The sequence below is a fragment of the Haemaphysalis longicornis genome, unplaced genomic scaffold (genome assembly GCF_048455015.1).
Source record: "Haemaphysalis longicornis isolate Haplotype H1 unplaced genomic scaffold, Haemaphysalis longicornis Haplotype H1 scaffold_4, whole genome shotgun sequence".
NCBI classification, from domain to species: Eukaryota; Metazoa; Arthropoda; class Arachnida; order Ixodida; family Ixodidae; genus Haemaphysalis; species Haemaphysalis longicornis.
This window is the reverse complement of record NW_027526361.1, coordinates 32324744-32348518: the sequence shown is the minus strand read 5'-3', so window position 1 is coordinate 32348518 and position 23775 is coordinate 32324744. Positions and strand designations below refer to the sequence as shown.

Below are 23775 nucleotides of genomic sequence, written 5' to 3'. Positions count from 1 at the left end.
CTAAATAAAATCGCGTAAACGCGCCTAGAGTGGTCGAAACATGGCGTGGGGACTCCGGACTACAATTTGCGCTAGTAATCCCGCAATGTTTACATATCACTTCAGTGTCCCTTTAATGATGAATTCGAAAGTGTCGCGTCCAAGTTAAGTCGTTATTAAAATGAACACCTAAGTACTTATAAGAGGAAACGGATTCAAGTGGGATATTGTTCAGGTAATGTACGGAAATACAACATACAAAACTACAAGAATTAGTATAGCTCTTGTAGTTTTGTAGTAGTTTTTGTAGTAGTGGTTTGACGATCGATTGGGCGCACTTTCAGCAAGGGTTGGATGCACGTTTATCCTTGGCGCTTCTCTCGACTTTCTTTTGGAAGTGATTGTAAATTTTTATATTTTGTATCATAATTGTGCGATTTCTCAGCACAAATAGTTTGTTATACTTTTTATCCGAACGCGAAACATGTCCCACTATTGCTCCGTGAGACACCTGCCCATTATTGCTCCTTGAGATGCCTGTTTTAAGCTGATGTTCTTTCTTTTCTAATATGTATTTCGCAATGTATACCATGTAGAGTGCGCGCCAAGCTTGTATACGCCAAGCGAGCGTGCGGCTTCGGAGTATGCTGGTGGCATCTGCTGATAGCTGCTGACTTGGAGATAGCTTGCCATTATGCGTGCGAGGATCTCAGACAGGCTCGGGCTGGTGTCTTTTAGCTTGGGGCTACTCAAATTTGCAGATGGAACCACCCGCGACGGGCGCTTCTGTTTCGCAGTACCAACTGTAAGCGGTGACACGGGAGAGAAGCGCATCGTCTGACGCGATCGATGCATTATTAGCCCAGGCAGTTACGTAGTCGCACAAAGGGTTCGACTGAAAGCGCTTCAGGGCATTCTTGTTGCGTGCATTCCGTTTACTGCATGTGAAATTCAAATTAGTACAGGTGGTTTTGTGCGATTACGTAACTGGATATTGCGCCACGTCAAACGAACGCGTCTGTCAGGCCTGTCACCGCTTACGGCTCGCACTGTAGAAGACAAGCTTCCCTAGTAGGTGGTGGCATCTGCAAACTACAGTGGCCCATGCGAAACGACCACCAGCACGATTCTGTTCGAGAGGCGCGCACGCGTAAGAGCAAGCTATCGGCAACCCAGCAGCAGCCAGCAGACATCGCCAGCACGCTCCGAAGCCGTGACCTTCCTTGCCCTTGACAAGCTTGACGCACACTGCACATTCGTATTGGTAAATAATTGTTGTTCTTAACTACGTGGGCCGTACAAGTATACTTTTTCGCATTTTCGGTGCTTCGTTCGACAGCCGGAGAAATGGAAAGTTGTGTTCTATTCACTACGTTGTTTGCATACCGTCCGTGCAATTATCTCGTGCATGCTTATCGATTGCGATGGCGCATATCCCTGCATTCCAAAATCACCATCTGAGCGATAGCCTTACCGCATTCACAGCACCCCAAAATATCAGCAGGACCAGCTCAGCTATAACGTTACCGCCTTCAAAGCCGAAATATTTCAGCAGGACCAGCTCAACTATATACAGCCTTACTACTTTCACTGCCCCAAAATTCCCGCCGGACCAGCTATAGGCTATAACCTTCTGTTTCCACTGCTCCCCGAATTTCCGCCGGAGAAGCAAGGCTATCGCCTTACCACTCTTACAGCCCCCAAAATTCTTTCCGGACCAGCTGGGCTGTAGCCTTGCCGCTTTCACTGCACGCCAAAATTTCAGCCGGACCAAATGTGATAGCCGTACCACTTTCACTGCCCCCAAAATTTTAGCCGGAGCAGTAGGGCTATAGCCCTACTTGCTTTCCTCAGGGCCCTGAGGAAAGCAAGTTCTCTTTGCTGAAACGTAGGCCACAATCGTGCTTTTACCTTGTTCGAAGTTTTTCTTCTCTTGTGTTCTCTACTATGTTCAAAGTTCTACTACTCCCTATATATATATATATATATATATATATATATATATATATATATATATATATATATATATATATATATATATATATATATATATATATATATATATATATATATATATATATATATATATATATATATATATATATATATAGCCTTACCGCTTTCACTGCACCCAAAATTTCTGCTGTACCATCTGGGATAGCCGTACCGCTTTCACTGTCCCAAAATTTTAGCCGGACTAGCTAGCCTATAGCCTTATCGTTTTCACTGCATCCCGAAATTTCAGCCAGACCACCTGGGCTGTAGGTTAACTGCGTTCACTGCATCCAAAAATTTATGGCGGACATGCTGGGCTTATACAGTAAAAGCTCGTTAATTCGAACTCGAAGGGGACCATAAAATTGTTCGAATTAAGCGGAGAATTAGCGGGAGGGCGCCAGATTGAATGGACATCGCGCCCCACTACGCGGGCAGGACACAAAGAATCCACCTCTGGACTCGTTGTCGCGAATTAGGCGCTACTACGTGTTTGTGGCAGGTGATTTCGTTAATAATGTTCGATGATTTCGAACAGCGAACGAAATTAATAGATCAGTCAGTTATACGCCCGAAACAGGAACTGATATTGCATTCATGTGAGCAGTGAGCCGTAATGTCGAATAATGATGCTGTTTATGTGCAAAAGCAAGCTTATTACTAGGCATGAGAGAGGCAAAAGTTAAAGCAATCAAAATTAAAATTAAATAAATCAGAAATTAAAGTAATTGGTAATATGCATTGGCTTGCGTTTCTTCTGTCACTGCTGCACGAGCATTTATTGAAACTTGCGTAAGAGCTCCAGCGCAGCGTCAGAATAATCATCTGACGAGAAATAACGTGCTGCAACATCCAGCCTCGACGCTCCCTTGCATGCATCTCTCGTAAATTTTGTTTGGTTTGGATTTGAAACACAGTGTAATCACTCTGGGTCGACTTCCTCTGCGAGGAGCGATGGGAACCATGGGATCCCAGTTCGAATTAACCGTTCGGTATACCGGTGCGTTCCAATTATCGGGAGTTTTCCCCCATTGAAATACACAGGGCTGTGCCGGGACCAGGGCTTCAGTTCGAATTAGCGGGAAGTTCGAATTAAGCGGAAGTTCAAATTGCCTTACCACTTTCACTGCACCTCAAAATTTTTGCCGGACGAGCTGCGCCTTAAGGCCCGTTCACACTTGTGGCGAAAGCGAGCGAAAGCGACGGAAATTCTGTTGCGCGACGAAAATTGGTCCCAACTATTCGGCAAAAACGATCGTCGCGCGACAAACCGACGGAATTCCCGTCGCTTTCGCTTGCTTTCAGGTCCGTTCACACTTGCGACGAAGCGACGAAAGCGACAGCGATCGCCACCCTTGCTGTTCACACTTGCACGAGACATCGAGCGACGGCGACGACGATTTTTTGCTTTTCTTGTTATTGTCTCGCGCTCGGAGCGAGACTTCACGGGAGTTTCGCTGCTTGTGGAGACAGAGCACCCGGGTGCTTTGGCAGAATATGACGTCAGGAAGTCTCACCGCCTGCTTCCGCTTCAAAAGCTACAGCGCGACGGCGGCGAAAAAAATTGGTCGAGACCGATCGCTCTTGTCGCGTGACGAAAGCGGTGCCAGGCGAGATAAGCGACGAAATTTCTGCCGCTTTCCTCGCTTTCGCTCGCTTTCGTCGGAAATGTGAACGGGCCTTTACCGCTTTCACTGCATCCGAAAATTTCATTCGAACCAGTTGGTCTATAGCCTTACCACTTTCACTACACCCCCAAATGTAACCCGACGGCCGGCCCTGCCTACAATCACTTTCTCTGCCCCCAAAATTTTTGCCGGAGCAGCTGGGCTGCATTCTTGACGCTTTCACGACCGCCCAAATATTTTTCCAAACCCTTGCTACTCTCACAGTGCCACATAATTTCCCCTGCGTCGGCTGTGCAAAGCTAATGCCAGGGAAATCCACTGCATCGGCTGTGCACCACTTTCACTGCATCCCGAAATGTTTGACGGACGAGCTGGGCTATAGCATTACCGCTTTTACTGCGCCTCGAAACTCTAGCCGGACCAGTTGGACTATAGCCTTGCAATTCAAAATTTCAGAAAACCAACTGGGCTACAGCGTTACCGCTTTCAATGAACCCCCGAATTTCCGCCGGACAAGCCTTACCGCTTTCACGGCACCCCGAAATTTGAGCCGGACCACCTTGGCCTCACAGCACCCCTAAATTTCCGCCGCAGCAGCTCTATTGCCTTACCGCTTCCACTGCCCCACATTTTTCAGACCTTCTCATTGTCGCGGTCACAACACGCCACAGAACTCAAGGCTATAGGGACCGGGCGGCCGTTGTATGGCACCACCGTCGCTTCAGCGAACAGCGCCGCCCGTGGCGAACCGCTCGTCAGTGGAATGCCGGTGGCGGTCAGCGCAGCGTAACTGTGCATGGCTTTCTGTCGTTTTTCTGCAGTGCGGCTTGCAAAGCGTACGTAATCCCACGTGCATTTTTCAGATCGGTAAATCTTGAGCGTGGATGTGACGTTTATGAGGCATGCAATGTGTGTGATTTACGCCCATACTCAGTATTTACAAATAGCAGACGACGCTCAATGCGCCAAGCTGGAAGTCAAGCTGGAAGTGAAAGTTCGTTGCTTCGTGCAATTTTTATGCCTGCATGCAGTTTCGGGTATCGAGGAGTATACTGCAGCTAAATGCTCCCACAAAGCCTGTGTGTGCAACCGATCTAGGAATGCTGCGACACTGGCCTTGGGCGGTTGTTGACAAAATGGCGTCGACGTCGTGCACAAGCGAAAGACAAAGTTGGGGGTGTCTTCTAAGATTTACCTCAGAATAGAAATTGTGATGGACGACGCTTCCGTAACTTCATTACCTACGGCTGAAACGTGTTTAATTTTACAGAAATGATCTTACTACAGTCATCGGGAATCGTTGATAGAATAAATACCGCATGATAGTAGAACGTTATTGCTTGTCGTGGAGAAGCATTGCTTTACAAGAATTGCAATGGTTGCTGGCTAGTTGGTAAATGGTTTTTCAAAAACCAGATCCTGGGTGGCTGAAGGACACAAGACAGGAGGGTGCCCGAAAGCAGTACTCAGCTTCACAACTGAATGCTGCGGTCGGTTTACAAGCTGCCACCTACGCTTGAAAAATCATGCACACCTTCGTTTAACGACGATGAGGGTTTATCGCAAAGCTCCATCGTATGGGTTTCCTTGGTTGCCTTCTGGATTTAAACTTCGACTAGTTGAGCGTCGAATTTGACCAGCACGCAGTTTCGTCTTTTGATCGCAGCGTCTTTGACTTTGACCATTTCCCATTCGGTTTCGCAGGAAGAAAGCTTTGCGTTCAACCATCATAATCATTGACGGAGGGCTAGATGATTTTGCTGTTTAATTTTGAACTTTCATGCCCCCTCTCCAAATCTAAACTTTGTCCACCGTGTCGGAAATGTGTCTGTGCTGGAGGACTCGGGCTGATGCACCCATATTTGAGGCAACTAATCGCGCGTTTTTGGTGTCTTCACCAAGCATTACACGATTTTTTTAGGTACTCTGTAAGGAATACTTAAGCATTAAAAACACCGACTGACGTTAACGCTGCCACATTTTTTTAACTATCGGTGCCAGCCTTTATTCTACGCAGGTGGTAAAACGGGAAGGGGAGGAGGGATGGTGGATGGTTTTTAGCTGGGGCTGTTGAGTTGGTGAATAATTTTGGCTCTTGATAAAATGACCACCACAAATGTGGGATTTCCACTTCGGCTTTCAGGCTCCCATGCTGTCACAGTGTCGCTCACCAAAACAGAAGGCACAAAGCTCACGGTTACAGAAAGTGTAAACTAGCGTAGCATTTCTATACGGCTACACGGTAATCCATCTCGTATGCAGGTGCCTTTCTATTTAAAGCAGACGTATCGAGGTATCCCAGCGCTAAGGCTGGCGTGGAAACAGTAGTAATCGAAACCAGTGAAGATAATTTAAAGTGGTAGAAATGAATAATAATATTGCTAATAGTTTTATTCCTACTCAGATCGCGCGGAGCCAGGCGCAGAGCGCTGCAAAAAGCGCTCGTGTCAATGTAGCCCTTCCCCAACCTTACAAGCATTCAATAAGTTTGCGTAGACGTTAGTGCATTTAAGAAGAAAATAATACTACTAATAGTAGTTTTATTTGTACTCAGAATGGGTGTAGCCAAGCGGAGATCGCTGCAAAAAGCGCTCATGTCATTGCAGCCGATACCCAACTTTAGAAGCGTCCGACAAGATTACGTAGTCATTACTGTATCTAAGAACCCAACACATCTGTCTAGACTTTGTTTCACCGCACATATACGCTCACAACACCACCAAAACATTCAAAGCACCGAAGCAAACACGACAAAAACAACGGGAGGCTGTGTAGTCCAATGCACCGGCTCATTCCACTGACGAGGGGAGCGCCGAGTGGTGGCGCCACCCGTCCAGCTGCCCGGTCCCTATACCGTTGCCATTTTCCCGCCATATCTCGCCGCTGAAGGCAAGTCTAGGCCACAACCCGCCGGCTAAGGCAACGCTTCTTGCGGTGCCAAGATCACTGTACAAGTGAAAAGGACGCGGTGCATGTGCTAGTTGTTTGATATTTGTTTCACGCTAGCAGTAGCGACATTTGCGCACAAGGACAAGGACAAGAAAAAGACAAGACGTGTGGTGTATGATTCTATAAGAAATTTAACGGGCAGCCACCTTGCCGGCATGGTCCCTTTGCATGTTTTGTCAAAAAATATAATGTAGAAAGACAGGTGACGGGGGTCGAAGTGGTTGACCGGGCCAATATAATCTGCCATATTGCGTAATACTGGTAAGAAAAAAAGAACTACGAAGAACCGGCGGGAGGTGGAAGATTGTGAAGGCGAAAGATTTGGGTGGCGTTTTATTTCAAGCCCAAGTTGTGTCTAATAGTAGATATCAGTAATCCAAGAATTGAATTACATAACATAATCTAAAATATAGTTGCGCGAGTAATAGCACAACTAATTGGGAAAACAAAGATGCCTAATAAACCTTGTTAGTGTCAGAAGAAAAAAACTTGGTTAACAAGCGCGTTGAGGGCGACGAAGGTGTGTGCAATCAGTCACGGTTTTTTTATTTTTCTACCCGGCTAGAATTAACCTAAGTAGGCATAGATGGACCGAAGTGTTTTTTTTTTTTTGGAATTGGGAGGCGTCGTCTTATCACCGTCAGTTTTGTTCTGTTAGTCGTTTGCTTGTAGCAGAGCAATTGAAACCTGATCACCCGAAACGTAAACGACTTTAGCGGAAGCAGTCAACCTTGGCTTTCGTGAGGCCTCTTCGCATGAGAACAATTGAAGCGCATCATTGTCGATTGTTGAAGGACGATTCGCCGCCTGCTCTTCGAAACGGGGAGCGCGCACTGTGACGCATAGGAGGCATGTGGCAGGAACGAAAAGAAATTTTGTCTTCGTTCCTTTTACTCTGCTTCAGCCTCACTTCGACGCACCAAGCTCACAGGTGAGTTTATGTTACATATTTACGTAAAAAGCAGGTCTGGCACTACTTCGCTCTCCCTCACCTAACCCAATTCAACCTAACTTAACGAACGGAAAGCAATCATTTAACGGAAAGCAATCAGTTAACCAAACCACCCGCCGCGGTGGCTCAGTGGCTAAGGCGTTGCGCTACTGAGCACGAGGTCGCGGGTTCGATTCCAGGCCGCGGCTGTCGCTGTTCTGATGGAGGCGAAAAGCAAAAACGCCCGTGTGTACGAGATTTCGGCGCACGTTAAAGATCCCCAGGTGATCAAAATTAATCCGGAGCCCTCCACTACGGCGCGCCTCATCGCCTGCATTGCGTCGGCGCGTTAAAACCAAGGAGGTTGTATATAGTTCTATACAACCTCCTTGGTTAAAACCCTACAATCAATCAATCAAGTTAACCAAACCTATCAAAGTTATAACAGAAACTAAAGGCGTAAAACAAAACAAAGAGGCCGCACACGAACCACCACCGTTGGTATTAGGAAGCTAGGAAGGAACCTGTGCACAATGACAGCAGGCTCCTCGCCCAATGCCAGTTCAGTGTTAATAAATCCGAATGTCGTCGGACGGCCCTCAAGTCATGCCTTTAGCGTTCGGTTGAACCGCCGACGGGCGGTTCCCTAGACCAGTGGTTCTCAGCCATGAGCGCGCCGCCGGGGAGCCCTTTCGGGTTTACGAAAGTGATGGGGAACCCCACGATGAAATGTATGTTGATCAGCGCCATAATGCCAAACAACTTGCACTTGCAACTTACGTGGCCCCCACCGTTATTCAATGCCCGCCTTTCGTGTCTGAATTTCATGACGATGCGTGTCATGATGTTAAACAATTTGCTCTTGAATAGCCTTCCGAACACCCGTCTGCTGCCTTTTCTCTGTCTTAATGTTAAACAATTTGTCCTTGAATAGTCTTCTGAATACCCATATGATGCCTTTTCTGCGTCTGTTTTGTTTTTCTTTCATAGCTGGCGTGTTGCGCAAAAAGCAGATGTTAAAATATATGTGCTACGGGAGAAACTGAACGTACATGTCAGGTGGCGAAGCCCCTTTTTTGTACTGCCAGCAAGTTCTGGCAAAAGGGAGAAAAGAATGGCGGGGGAAACGTTTTGCAGGAAGCTTCGCGAACCCCTCAAATGCTCTCGCGGACCCCGCGGACCCCCATTTGCGAACCACTGCCCTAGACAATTAGAAAAAAATAAACGTATGGCTACGTAGACGGATGGCGGGCTGAGGCGTCCTCCCGCGTTGTAATTTAATTTCCCCGTACCACAGCTAGGCAAAGCGTTTTGCACCAATGTACAAAGATATCAAAGGTTTTTTCTGCGTTTTTAAATACCGGTATTGAGCTAGGTTTCTCTCCAAACTGGATATACCGTATTTGCTCGATTCTAAGCACCCCCTTTCCTCCACGCTCGGGATGTCCAAAGTGAGGAGATGCTTAGATTTGAAAAACATAAATGATCCCTCCTTCCCGCTATTTTTTTTTTTCGCGGCCGTATCTCGACAAAACGGTGGCATGGAATAATGTTTTATTTGGCAAACACTCAAACAAAAAAAAATAGGTACATACAGTGAACTCACTGCTTACGTGTGATACTTGGTCAACCTCAGTATAGCATTCGAGTCCGCTGGGCCGCTTGGGTCGCCGCTATCCCCCAGAAGGTCGTCTTCAGCTGTCCCATTGAAGTGGGGCGTAAATGAAAGCTTCATAAATTACTTGTCCACAGCTTCAACTTGGGCCTGCTTCCACGCTTACAAAATCCCCCTTGCGATGGTTGCTTAGAAAAGGGGGGTGCTTAGATTCGCATGCAAACTTTTTTTCCAACTTTGTTTTTTTTTTTTTCCGAAAGTAGGGGAGGGTGCTTAGAATCGCATAAATGCGGTATATGTCATTTGCTCTCGTTTGCTTCCTTGCTTGTCTTCCCGACTGCTTTCATTCAATGGAAGTTACCAGCATTCCCTCTCAGTTGTGAAGCCTGCGGTTATTGCGTTAGACGCCATTCAAATGCCCGCTATGCGAAAAACCCTCCTTCAATTACATGTCGGCCCGCTCTACCCATCTGTCACCTTAAGCACGCATCATCGTAACTGGATTACTGAACGAAAATGTTGATAGGGAATAATACAGGTGGTTACAAGCTCATTCTTAGCAACACAACAGTTTTCAAGACGGCTCCCCGAATGAAAGCCCTTAGCTCCGGACTGAATGAGCGCCTGGCGGGGAGCTGTTGTGACTAAAGGGGATTTTTCCGCAGCAGCGATGACTTAAAAGCTGGCTTCCAGCGTGACAGCTGGGAATTGTCGAGAAAGATCGCTGTTCTGGACGACGTGTTGGATAATTATGACAACCGAGCTTGGCCAACGTACGGAACAGGTAAGCCATCGTCAGCGTGAAGTTTGGACTTAACAGCGGGGCAGGTACATGTCTAGACCGAGCTGCGCCGTTGTGTTGGCTTAACCTAGACTTTTTTAGTCTGAAATGCCTTAAGCAGTAACGAATTCATCTAAAATTCTGTGCGCATGTGCCGGCGTGCGCACTGGTTGCGTAATTTCAAAAATAGAACCCCCCCCCCCCCCTCTCCTTGTGTGCAGGAGATCAAATTAGGCTCCACCTTTTTTAAGGTGAGGTCATGAGCCTCCAGCCACACTTTTTTTACTGAATGGGATAGCACGTGCAAACATAACGACATTGTGAGGACATTACATGATCAACAGACAAGGGGAGTCTCGGTACAAATCCGTTTTTTTTTTTCTTCAAAATTTGGGTGAACGCACGCGAGCAACCTCTGCGAAACGACTCTTGAAATGGCCGACTGCGCATATAGATAATGCAAGTAAAGCATTTTAGCTGAAAAGAACACTAGGAGAATTTGGGACTCTCAAGGACCAGCCAACATGCCTGTCGAGCACGGGCTTCCGCTGACTAGGAGTGGACCTAGTGAGTGCGTTGGGGCGATTGACCAGGAAAACGCCAACAGGCGGTGCACGCGGCTCGACGTACAAACAGGTTGACGTCGCTTGGCATGTAGTTAGGCTTAACTCTAAGGTAACCACACGTTAAGGGTGAATGATGACATAAAGACATACCCATACAGCTGGTTTGGCCGGTGACGATGACAGCTGCCGTCAGAAGCAGACGGCCTATTCTTTACTGCTTATAAGACTGGGTCGTCAAAGAACTCATCGAAAGAGGACTGTGTTGCATACGAAGGAGGATTGAGGCTTTGGCATTCACAACTCCGAAGAGGTGTTTAGGCGTCCTCCGGCGTTTTATAGTGTCATTCTGTCATGAGAGCTTTAAAATTGTTTTGCAAGGATGATGGTGACAGAGGGGTTTAAAGAAGATGCAACTGAAGCCAAAGAAGGCTTGTAGCACCTGTTTGTTCATATTCTGCATGTTTATATTTTCGCAACAGCTTTGTTTATGATGGGCTTATTTCTACACAGGAGAGCCAACGAACGTGTCCATCAACCTCATAATTTACGGCTTGGGACCCTTGAACGAGAAAGATATGGTAGGTTCCGTCCGTACGAGGCGTACAAGTAGCGCGAGAGCACGCACATTCCAATCAAATTGAAAACAGGGGGGCGAAGCTCGAGCACCGCAAGATAATAATCCAAAAAATATCTTACATTATACGACATAAGTTGCGTATTGCAGTATATTACGCATATAACAACCTATAATTCAGTAGTATGCACATCTCAGTATTATCGCTCACGTTAACCGCACTAAACCGTTTGTATTTAGTGCCGCAAATCCAGTAGCAATTTTGTGTTAGTAATCGCGTCTCATTTCGTTGGGCAGATCTGACGAAAAAGACTCGGTCTTGTCGTATCTGTGTCACCTGCCCAGCGTGGGCACGGAAAGTCAACATTTGCGGAACGCAGCGCTGGTGGGAAGCGGGATGGGAAGCCCTCCAAGGAACAAAGGCTTGGAGATTAACTAAAAGAATGAGGTTAATCACCGCTACACGGAACCCAATATACGCAGCGTCTAACTTGCATTCAGGCTAAACTAGCAAGATATTGGGTGCGACGTTCAGGTTGGCGTCGAACGGGTGCCTTCTGCCTTGAGGAAACTACTAAGAGTTGGTATTGCACGGCCTCGGCCAAGTTTATTTACTAAATGCAGAAATATATGCCTAGGCGACGCAAACAAATTACACGGAGCGCAAATCCCTACACCTCAGTCGCCATCCCGAAACGACAGCGTTGCCGTGACATTACGCCAAGGAGATGGTATATACAAGTTTTTATACAACCTCCTTACATCACGCCGGTGCCCATTTGAGGACACGAGGCTTGGCGAAGGGAAGCAGGAAAGCACGAGACTGCTCGATATATGGTTCGCCGAGAGCCTCATAGGACCCCTGAAGATAGCCCGCGACATTTGGTTATAAGGACCGCCTCTATACTTTCGGCGATATCCTCGACCGTTTCCGTCAGGATAGAGCCGTTTTTCCACCACCGAATTCATCGCTCAGTTGAAGGCATGCAGTCCTTCTCAGGCAGCTTCAAACATTATCATTCGCCCCTCCACATTTCATGTCCATCATATATCCTGGGGAATATAAGGACGCTTGACTCTTCTGTTCATTGGAACGAGCATCACTTCACCACATCATTAGGTCATGTCTATTAATACAGGCATCACGTAGAAAAAATCATCCCATCCTTCATAACATACCATCCTTACCAGAATGGGAGGCTGCCATCTCTAGCCCAGCTCCCCACGTGCAAGAAGCCCTCGCCCATTTGGCTGAAGACACCGAGCTCCCAAAACACCGGGAGCCACGCTGTCTAGAGAGAGAGAGAGAGAGAAAGAGAGAGAGAGAGAAACTTTTATTCTGTTGAGCCCCTTGCGGGAGGCCCAGCAGCCAAGGCGTCTAGATGACTGAGTGAACAGCTCAGTGGTGCAATCACCACAACGTTTGGGCAAAATAAAGTTATTACTACTACTACTACTACTCCCCGGAGGAACGCCAGAGAGACACGCGGGGGCTAACGCCAGACGCCGAAAGCGGGGTATGTTAGCGCTTCTGAATCAGCCAGGAACTCAGGATAAGTAGTACGTGTTATGGTTGGCCGCTGCGGTAGAAATTCCTTTCTGAGCGACCCTCGTGAAAATGCCCATGTTAACAACCCTCGTGGCGAAAGAGGGACGTCTGGAGGAATGACCCGTTATTCTTCTTATTCTCAGGATTACCGCATCGACATGGACCTGCAGGAATGCTGGGTCGATGAAAGGCTCAGTCTGTCGGAATTGGGCGCCAACTACTCGTTCATCACGAACGACGGTGGTCTTATTAGCAGTGTTTGGAAGCCCGACATATTTTTTGTGAACGCTAAGGAGGCCACCACGCACGATGTCACCGTACCCAACCAGATACTGCAGATTCTACCGAATGGCACCGTCTTGTTCAGCATCAGGTACGCTTTCCCACGGTTGGCAGAAACAACCCAACCCTTTTTTTCTCACCTCTCAGTATACGGAGCGTTTAAGCCAACGCTGGAATGCAAGTTAAAAAATACACAAATAAAAACAAGAACATCCTGCGTTGTACTGGGCGTTGTCTAGATTTTACGGGCTTCGTTATGGCAAAAAAAAAAAAAAAGAATGGGACGGAAAGCATGTTGCGTTTACAGTGCATACAGAAAGAGTAGCCATAGACTAGTTAGAGACGAAAGTGAAAATGCAAAAAAAAACTTTGCATGATTTAGGATCGAACTTCCGGTGAAGAGTGTGAAGCAGCAGCCTAATTGTCAAAAAACGTTGATCAGAGACGACTTTAACATTACGAAGCCAAGCGGAGACCTTTAGCTGCATGCTGAAACGTCTCCGGACGTTTTAGCATGCTACCAAACGTATCAGCAGCTTCTTCCCTCTTAGCTTCTTTCAACTGACGCCGTGAAAAGCGTTGCTTCAACTTCGGTTCTAGCTGACCGCAGCAATTACTGAAAAAAAAAAAAAAAACATTGTCATAACGTTGACCCACACAAATTAGCTCAAAATAACCGGTTGATTTTTATATTCGTTCAACAGATGTTTTGTAACAATGTACACAGTTACGTTGGAGGTCGATAACAGAACAACAACCTTATAAAAATTTCGAGACGATTGTGAAGTTAAACGCGTCCACGCTGCACAGGCGATGAGGCGCGCCGTAGTGTAGGGCTCCGTATTAATTTTTCCCACCTGGGGATATTTAACGTGCGCCGAAATGTCAACGCACGGGCGTTTTCGGTTTTCGCTTTCATCAGAACTGTTGCTTTCTTGGTACGACAAGAATTATGTATTACTGTTACTAGGTGCACAAAGAGTCGCGCGTGCAATTTCGAACCTAGACGGAGGTCGCAAAGATGCACACAGCCATTCAACGCAAGTTTAAAAAGACTACTTGATTTTACGCTTTCTCTTAGTGTCCTGGCCTCCTTTGGTCAACCTAGGCGAGTTATCGCTGTTTCTATAGGAGAGGTGTGTGTCCATGCATCAGAAGCGGGTAGATTTATGAACATGCATTTCACTCGCTCTTTCTCTAGTACCGTGAATGTTCCTAAACCAGTTTTTAAGTTCGCTTAGCTCAAACAGGCAACCTGAGCTTCAGAGGAATACGAACGTAAACCAATAAAGGCTACTCACGGTTATTTTGGTGCTTCTTTTATAAAAAGAAAACTTCTTAAGAGCTTTTTCTGCCAGTTATAAGAAAATACAAACTTATAGCGGTGAGCAGAAAGGAGAGGGAAACAGTGGCTTACACGCCTCGACTCCTGCGCAGGATCAGCCTTCGACTGTCATGTTTGATGGACTTCCAGCTGTTCCCCCTGGACAGGCAGATCTGCGACGTCGTTCTTCGTCCATGTAAGATGGCGCCCATGTTCTGAGCTGTCAGTAAAATAAATTGGATTTGAGAATGGTGCGGCCCGACAAAAACGAACAGGAACGAAAATGACTAGGCTCTGTCAGATGCGCGGATAATTTTCAATGTAGCTAGATATGACCGCCCGTACGTAGTAGCTTTTCATGCTAAACTTAAAAGCTTTGTGAATCCAGCATAGAGAAGGGTGCAGCGCAAAATGGATGACACACAAGAAGAAGAAAAAGAAAAAAGCACTACTGTCAACTGGTCCATTTTAATTGTTTTCAAGTGGATCCCTGGGTGCTAGCAGTTGTCCTTTTTCTTCGTCTTGAGTATCATAAGTCTTGCGCTGTTCCCTTGTCTTTGCAACCATGACCCAACTCGCCCAAACATCACCCTTAGCAAAATTCCAGCATCTCTCTTCGCAGTTATGATTAGCCAATTAGCGTTAGAACAGGTTTATTTAACGCTGTGCTATGCATACAGCCCTGCAGTATCTTCTTTGTAATAAACAGAAATTCGCACGTACGTGACTTTGTAAATAACATGAAATGCCCTAAGTACTTGAACTTGCCTATTCTGCGACCTAAGGACTCCCGTAACTTCAAAACTCTCGCATTTACTTGTTGTGCTATAATAAGGTGTGCTTTCGAATTCTAAATCAATCAATCAATCAATCAATCAATCAATCAATCAATCAATCAATCAATCAATCAATCAATCAATCAATCAATCAATCAATCAATCAATCAATCAATCAATCAATCAATCAATACTTCTTATTTCTCCCTGGGTGATTGCCCCTCAGTTTTTAAATTGAACCTCAGTTTTTCATACTGATATTCGCCCTGGAGTCGAACTATTTGAGAACCTGCATCGAGACAGCAACTTTAGAACTATCCCAAGTGCGAATGCAGGTTAACCTGTTTAGTAAATGCCATTGCCAACCCGCTAAGCAAGAACCGCTGTACAAGGCACGTGATGTGATCATACCTGTATATTTCGAACCTTCGTCTTACCATCCCGTTTTTTTTTTTTTTTTTTTTTTTGTACAGATTCGCACACCGACGACAAGGTATTCATCTTTTGGCACGAGGAAAATCCCGTCGTGTTTGAGGTCTCCTTCGACGCTCCTGAGTTTGACATCATAAATTTCCAAACGCACAATTTTACAAGGTTCCACCGCACGGGTAACTGATGTAGCCTTAAAATTGAAGTTTTCATAGCATTGAAGGTGTCTTCCGATGACTTCGCTTCTAAGTAAATGCACCAATCTCGTGTAGCGATGCACAGGGAGAGTGCCGATTTGTGGTGACGAAAGAAAAAGAAAAAGACGCAGAGGTGGAAAATTATGGTAATATGGGAGGACCCATACGGCATATAGATGCTAATGCATGGTTGCAGTGTTGCAGAGTTACCACCCCGGAATTGGAATGACTCCGGATTCATTCCACCTTTTTAAGATGCCGGAATGGAATGGAAATGGAATGAGGACTACGCTTGGAGGAACGGAATGGGAATGGAAATAAACGCCTTTGTTCGGAATGGAATGGGAATTGAATGGGGATTTTTAGACGACTGCTTCGGTATCTTTCAAAGGGAGCACCGGCGACAAAAACGAGAACGCATAGGTGAAGGCTTGGGCGAGTTGGTTCATAATTACAAAGAGGGGAACAGCGCTACATAGACGAAACACAATAAGAAAGTGACAATTGGGTTTCGTCTATGTTGCGCTGTTCCCCTCTTTCTGAGAACGCATACCCGCCATGTCGAGTAACTGAATCCGCGCAACCTGTCGCAGGCGCGCGTGAAAGCGACCGTCGAGCTGCGCAAGCGCGTCTGGCCGGTGGCAACGTTAGGTGACTCTTCGTGCTTCGGAAAGCTTTTTGAGGCATAGCTTTCTCTGCACAACTGTCCGTGGCGCCGATGGCAGACCGGCGTCTCGCTCAGTGGCCGGCGCCGTGTGACCACGCCAGCAGGGAACGACGCGCATTCGAAGCCGCCGTGTTTCTCACCGCAAGCTGATGCTGCGTAACCTTGGAATTAAGAATATAAAGCGTTCGCGCTTGAAACATGAAACAGCGAGTTTCCTTGGCGTACTCCTCCCACTCTCCGTATCCGGCGCGCAATGAATAGCCTTGTAGCTTGTAAGCCGACCTGCCAGGCATCTCGCGGAAATGCGGCGTCAACCTTTCGAACCTCTGTCCGTCTTTTGCAGCGGGGCCCCATGGCTTCAGCATATCAGAATCAAGGCAACAAAAAGAAAATTTTGGGTGATGGATTTGCGTGCCCGGGACCCGCCATAAGCGTCAGAAGCGAGCTTCGGATACGTTACTGAGCTTTCTACCTCCACGCTCTGCTACAGCGGCTACGGTAGTGGGATATAGGATTACACAAGGTATTATACAAAGCAATGCAGAACAAACAGCTGCCGAAAGGCCTTTGTTTATAAAAGTTCCGGCTCCAAAAGCGCCCTTTTTTGCGAGTGCTTTGACGGGTCTCAGCAGTGCGACACCATGCTTTGCCTCGATCCGAATGTGCGGCCCTCTCCTCCTGTTCTGCCAAACTTGTTCGTGGGTTGGTTGCTGTGCTTCTGTGCACGTGGCGCTTGCGCCTGGATACAAACATAGCTGATTACTGAAGCCTTAGTCGTCGGTTTGAAAGTTGGAGCATCGTCACTATTCATTTAGGAAGGTCTCATTACAAAATTTTTATCATATCCTCGTGTATATTAGTTGCGCGTTCATGGAAACAAACTGCCTGACCGTACTTCTTTATCTTGACAAGGCTCCCGTCCTGCTATGGTTCTGTCGCTTTAAATGAGGGGGTCCTACATAATGTTCTGTATTGAACGGATGGGGCTGATGTAGTGATAGGGCAGTAAACAAGCGCTACGGGGGTCAGCGTGGAAGCAGTGGCGACTTTCCTTCGGTGAATGAAAAAGCTGTTAACGGCTTTCCGTGCCGCTGCCTTCCCGTCTCTCGCGCTGGTACAGTAGCATTAGAGTTAAATGCTGTATATTCACTTAAAATCATTCAAGTAAGCATTCCAAATGCGTTTACATGTGAGCAAGCTCCGCGCGACATTCCTGAGTTACCCACAGCATGCTATACGCTGGTATGATGGTACGCAAAGCGGCTAGCAAGATAGCACGCCACAGACTGTGCAACGAAACGGAAAAAGCAGACATCAACGTAATAACTGGTTCATCTCGAGTCGTGCAAGAACAAGCCGTTAAAACACGCTAACATGCAAATACTATAATAAGTAGTGGGATACCGCTACTTCTTACGCAAAAAGGGGCAGTGTGACACTGCACCTTTTTAAAGCGAAAGCTTTGTAGTGGGACCGATCGCATTCTGTCAAAAATGGATACATTCCCCCTTAGACCGGTTTTTCGACCGAACAGCTCTAATAAGGTATCTACACACACGGCGCGTACGTGAAACCGGGTACTGCAAATTAAGTCTCTCTTTTTCTCTCTCCCTCCGAAACTGTGCTTCGATTGTGTCAAAACACTTACTTGAAAATCGCAAAAAAGCGAACAGTTCTAAATAAGACAACACACGCCTCTATCATGAAGGAGTACAATACGATGCCTTTATCATAAACCACGGAACGGTGTACATTTAGATCACTCGTAGTTGTATTTACTTAGTGCGCGAAAAATTGTCGCATGGGTTCTTTCTTCGCTTGCGGTTTGGGAGTTTGGAGGGTTGACGATCGGTTAGACGCACTTTCAGCGGAAGTTGAACGCAGTTTTGCCTTTCGCGCTCCTCTTTAATTTCGTTAGGCAAGGACGGTAATTTTTTACATTGGGTCGTTGCTCTGCAGGAGATATGTAACCAACCTGCTACCACCTCCCAACTTCGGTGACAAGTGACACATTTTGCATACTTTTGCAGTTTTCAACTCGTGTGATAACGTAAGATTCATGTTGCGTTCCTCGCTAAATTGATAGAGCACCTGAGGTAGTTTTTACGTTGAGGAATTAAAGGAATGCACTTGAACTTCCCGTCCATTCCAGGAGTGAGAATGGGCTAACTTATGTCCTTCCGAGGAATTGAGAGGAATGGAAAATGAATCACGACAAGTTCTAATTCCTCGGAATGGAATTGGAATGGAATGGGGGGTGCGCATTCCACAACATCCATGGTAGTGAGAAGAGATGGTTAGCAGTCGAACTAATCTTTTCGCATTCACTAAATCGTAAGGGCTTATATGTCCTCGTAATTTCTAGCAGATACGATGTACACGAAACGAACACTTGAAGGGAACAGTGAGTGAGTGAGTGAGTGAGTGAGTGAGTGAGTGAGTGAGTGAGTGAGTGAGTGAGTGAGTGAGTGAGTGAGTGAGTGAGTGAGCGAGCGAGTGAGTGAGTGAGTGAGTGAGTGAGTGAGTGAGTGAGTGAGTGAGTGAGTGAGTGAGTGAGTGAGTGAGTGAGTGAGTGAGTGAGTGAGTGAGTGAGTGAGTGAGTGGCAAAATCCGACGTACGTAAATGTTCATGGAGATTAATGTTTATTCAAGACTCGGCGCAAGTCCCCAACTAACCGAAACAAAGTAACCAGGAAAATTACAATTCATTACATGAACTTTTAGTTTCCGGTTAGGGCACGAAGCAAACGGAGTTCTATACGTGACGTAAGTTTATGGAATATTACTTGCCTAAGAACAAATATAATTCTTGAAATGCTTTGACCATGCACGCAATTTAAGCAATGTGTTTCTTGAATTAACAGTCAAGTATGCTGGCGTTCTAGCTCATCACATACGCCTCGCGTACCCTGTTGCAATATACCAGTGCAAGTGGATTCGATAGCAATTTCAACCGTGGGAATTTCGAAATATCTGCATCTTTCAACAATTCTGGAAACGGGCTACCCTTTTGTATGACGCGATCCAATCGCCGAGTATTTTTACTTCACTAAATGTCCTTTCTAATTTTCTCAGTGAGTATATTATGGGTACTTTTTTCACGTCCTTCGCAGTTGATATCTTAGCGAAGAGGAAACCGTCAGTCATAACTCAGCGCCGCCTTTTGCACGAACACGCGCCAATATTGTTGAAACTCCCCGTTGAAAATCACTGCAGCGGGTCGTAAGCAACGATAATTCTTCCCAATATTCCTCATTCTTGCCTGATATGTACGTCGCGTTGATGTCCGCCCACGACGGTTGTCCTTGCAGGCAACTTCAGTAGCCTGAAGTTGGAGCTTCTGCTGGAGCGAGACCCCGGTTACTACCTGATCCACCTGTACCTGCCGCTCACCCTGACCGTGCTCATGTCGTGGCACGCGCTGTGGCTCAAGGTGGAGATCCCGCAGGCGCGCCTGATCCTCACCGTCAACTGCCTGTTCACCGTGGTGACCGTGTCGAACGGCGCCCGAGCGCTCATTCCCCGCGTGTCGTACCTCAAGGCGGCCGACGTCTGGGTCACGGCGTGCATCCTCTTCGTCTACGGCGTCATCCTGGTCTCCTCCATGGTCAACTACATGTTCAGGCTCAAGCTCAGGGCGCTGGGACTCAGGAAGGTGGACCAGGCCATCGCCGACGTCTGCCACGTAAGAGCACTGGGCCTTTCGTGAAAACTGCGCTGTAGTTTCTTCTTTTAAAGACGAAAGTCTTTCTTGGGCTACTTCAACCCAAAAATTCTGGTCTGTCTGTCTGTCTGTCTGTCTGTCTGTCTGTCTGTCTGTCTGTCTGTCTGTCTGTCTGTCTGTCTGTCTGTCTGTCTGTCTGTCTGTCTGTCTGTCTGTCTGTCTGTCTGTCTGTCTGTCTGTCTGTCTGTCTGTCTGTCTGTCTGTCTGTCTGTCTGTCTGTCTGTCTGTCTGTCTGTGACTCGATTCAGCCACCCGGCCAAAGTGAAACAAAATCTGCGCAATAGTCTTATATACTCACAGCCAAATCTAAACGCCTATTTCTGGTGTAATATTCATACTTGTCAACATTGTTGAAGAAGAACAAGACATTACGCAAATATGAGGCAGAAAATCAATAGATAAGTGATATTTGCAGGGTGCCTGTATTAAAAAATTTATGGATGCTTGGTTTTTACACATAACAACATCGATTGCAGAAAATCGCCGCCTGCTGTTGCGAACGCTACTATAGCTCGTGTCGGCATTTAAGAAATCAAACGGCAACACCAATAAAACGTTCCACTAGATAGGTTCCACGTTCCGCTTGGAACGCACGTGGTGAAGGGCAACGTGGTTCTATAAACATTGTAGTAAGGTGGCTCTATTCACACGCGTCTCCGCCGTACGGCAGCGCTGGCATCGAGGCCTGGAGCAGTGGAATGCGCTCAACTTTAATTGAATTGAGCAAACCTTTAGTGTGTTTACCTTGGAAGGAGCGCGACGGAAGAGAAACAGCATGAGAGGTGAGCGGGAAAGCAAAGGGAGGCCTTTACTTGGCAAATTTCGACAAAGGCTATCTTCTTTTAAAGACATTTGTAACGAAAGGAGCAGATACGCCGGCAATTTTATAATAATTTACTTGCCTTTACATCGTTCGTTTGTTTGCAGAATAATGCATTTGGAAAGGGGGAATAATGGCGCGGCACATTTCTTTCGACATCAGTTGGCGAGAAAATCACGATGCTTATAAACCGAATCCGCCTAAATACTGCCTATACGAGGGAAAACATACCTTACGCGAAGTAAAACAAATGTCAAAAAACACTCAAGTACAAATAGGTTCCCAGAGAAATTCATACTCACTCGAAGAAAGAAATTAATTTTAGTTGTCAGGGAGCCATTGTTCTACGGATTGAAAGCTGACATACTGACTAACTGAAACAATTTTTGAGGAAAAATACACGTTACCCAACTACTGAGAATTAACAATGTAAATCTTCGTCGCATTTACACGAAGCCTTTCTATGCACGTCTCCGTTCTAGCTTTGCAGGGTAAAAAATTTTGCGTACGGTACTAAGCAGCTGAGACAATTCCTTAATGGGTCGACAAAGGTTCGAATAGCACATAGAATTTAATAAGAGCGTCTAAACGATTAGAACATGCTTATACCGCAAAGGCCTAAATTATTTGTTTGCATTTCATTTTGATTTTGGTGTCGGTTAGTATCCTGAATTACAAAAAAAAAGAAAGCGCTGGCTAACTTGTTGGCTGAGTTGTGTGTGTTGGGGTTTACATTTCTTTCATATTCTATGTGTTTCACTCAAGCCTCATGCCGTCGTTATTTCAATATCCTAGTGCAACTTTGCCGGCTGCTGTAAGTATCCCAATGTACTAGAGGATTCAAAGCGAGGCGCAACAAGCTACGGCGTCCTCTGTTTTTCAGGTATGGAAGCACGGGACCCCTTCCGACGACTTCCTGCTCAAGATGAACCGGGCCAACAAGCAGGAGCGCCACAGGAACATCAAGAGATCCGAGTCCCTCGAGAGGAATGCCCGTTACCTCTTCCCGGCCTGTTTCCTCCTCTTCAACATAGTGTACTGGCCCTTTTATGTGCTCAGGGCTTACGCCTACTTCTAGAAACGCTAGTCGGGAGCGGCAAGTATGAATGAATCGACCTTCTTGTTCCCTGCCATCATCAGCTTGTTTAGACGCTGAACGAGAATCTCAGAAATAAAATTTTTGCAGAAACATTTCTATTTGAGCGTCGTTTCTTTATTCAGTGTGCCGTTCGTAATGTTCACGTAACGTGATTTGCCGGCTATCAATATCCTCAGAACCATGTGACATGTCATAAAAACAACAAGCTTGCAAAGCCGCTGGCCCATTACACACAAGTGTGGATTTAAGCAGCGTTAAAATTGTAGCTTTGAAGCGATGCCTTTGAACCGATGCGATGAAGAGGAAGAAGGCGTTGGAATAAATACAGTAATCCCTCGTTATAACGAAGTCAGCGGGACGGCGAAAAATTTCGTTATAAACAGTATTTTGATATAAGCGACCAGTCGAGAAAACTAAAGTACTTGAGCTTTAATTGCGCCACAACTGCGAGGAATCAAAGCACAGTGTATTCAGTCAAGCAAAACTTTATTCAGGAGCAAAAAAAGCCAGTGAGCTTCGGCTGTTTCATGTTGTTGCCGGGTCCGAGCAACTCCCTCTCCAATTTGACCAAGCAGTGACTGGCGTCCGAACGCCTCGCAAACTGCATAGCGAATAAAGAGGGGAAGGCAATGGTCACTTTTATAGGGGGGGGGGGGGGGGGGGGGGGGGGGTCACTCAATGCTACGAGAGTTTCGCGCTGGAAAGCGCCGCAAATTCCGCGGCTCGAATCTGAGGTTGTGTTTGTTGAGCTCAAAAAACAATTACCCGCTCATTGTAGGTACACAGCGCAATCATGAAAATTGACCGGTTTTGCACTAGGGGCTTTGCATGATCTCTCGGCAATTTTTTCTGTAGGTGTGCAGTCGTGAAGTTTGCAAACCGAGTTTTTCTGTGCCCCGCTTTCGACAACACTTCTAATTATACGCTTCGAGCGTCAGTGTTCGCGCACCGTTGCGTCCACGCCATCGACGAATGTCTAGGAACAAAATTCAATCACCCTACCACGCACTTGGACCGTTTGTCTTAAGTCGGGTGGCGGAAATCGAGCATGACTTGTTCGAGAAAATCGCCGGGGAAACACCAGCTTGTTAACAAGCCATATTGACCACGTGACTCGCCGCTGGGTCGATGCCACTCGGTGACGCCTCCGCTCGCCACTTCGCTGTAAGCGGGTCCAGCTCTTCACGCGCTTCGAGTAATGCGGCCTAAAATGCATGTGCTTGGGTTGGGACCAGACGATATTTCGACTAAAGCGATATTTCGAGTAAAGCGATTTTGTTATAATGAGTGATTACTGTACATTTACGAGATTTACAAGATGGCAGGGTAGTAACTGTGGGAGCGGGCATCAGTCAGCGACCACAACAAAGCTGACGCACAGCCAACCATCTCTTCCTCCTCGTTTCTAACCAACCAGAAGCCAGTAAATCCTCCACAATGGCGGCAATCATCATTACCACACCGACGACGGATGATTCTCCCTTGACTTGGCCCCCTTCTCGTGAGACATGCGCCTGTAAGCGTGGTGCTAGTGAGAAGAGTGGATGGTACAGCGTGAGCCGAACGACGTCGACGTCATCAGGGTGCAGCTGGGAGGATGACGGCTGAAGCGGGGCAACTTCATAACCCACGTCGGCGATCTTGCGCACGACGCGATAGGGGCTAGTGTAAGGAGAGAGCAGTTTGGTGGAAAGGCGAACGTGACGTGTACTGGACCCCAACAGCACCAAGGAACAAGGGCAGAAATGCACGTCGCGCTTGTGGCCATCGTAAATGACTTTGCGAATCAGTGAGCCGAGTTCGGGCGCCTGACCGCGTGGAATCAGCACTGGCGATGGCGTCGCGCGCGTATTCAGTGAGGGAGGCCTCATTCGATGGAAGAAGGGTGTC

The 23775-nt window shown here is 46.7% G+C and overlaps 2 protein-coding genes across 2 annotated transcripts in view; one reads left to right on the top strand and one right to left on the bottom strand.

Moving 5' to 3' along the window:
* The window catches only part of LOC144179707 (isoamyl acetate-hydrolyzing esterase 1 homolog), a 52894-nt gene extending 38500 nt beyond the window's left edge, over positions 1–14394 (bottom strand). The window contains exon 1 of the mRNA XM_077708152.1: positions 14267–14394. The gene's annotated coding sequence lies outside the window, so the exon portion shown is untranslated. The remainder of the gene's footprint in view (positions 1–14266) is intronic.
* Positions 7361–21947, top strand: LOC144180305 (glycine receptor subunit alpha-2-like). Its single transcript, XM_077708675.1, has 8 exons — positions 7361–7482; positions 9763–9881; positions 10955–11022; positions 12711–12940; positions 14287–14369; positions 15423–15557; positions 19554–19927; positions 21670–21947. Exons 1-8 carry the CDS (start codon positions 7403–7405, stop codon positions 21862–21864), a joined length of 1284 nt encoding a protein of 427 aa, XP_077564801.1. The 5' UTR covers positions 7361–7402; the 3' UTR covers positions 21865–21947.
* The last annotated feature ends 1828 nt before the right edge of the window (positions 21948–23775 follow it).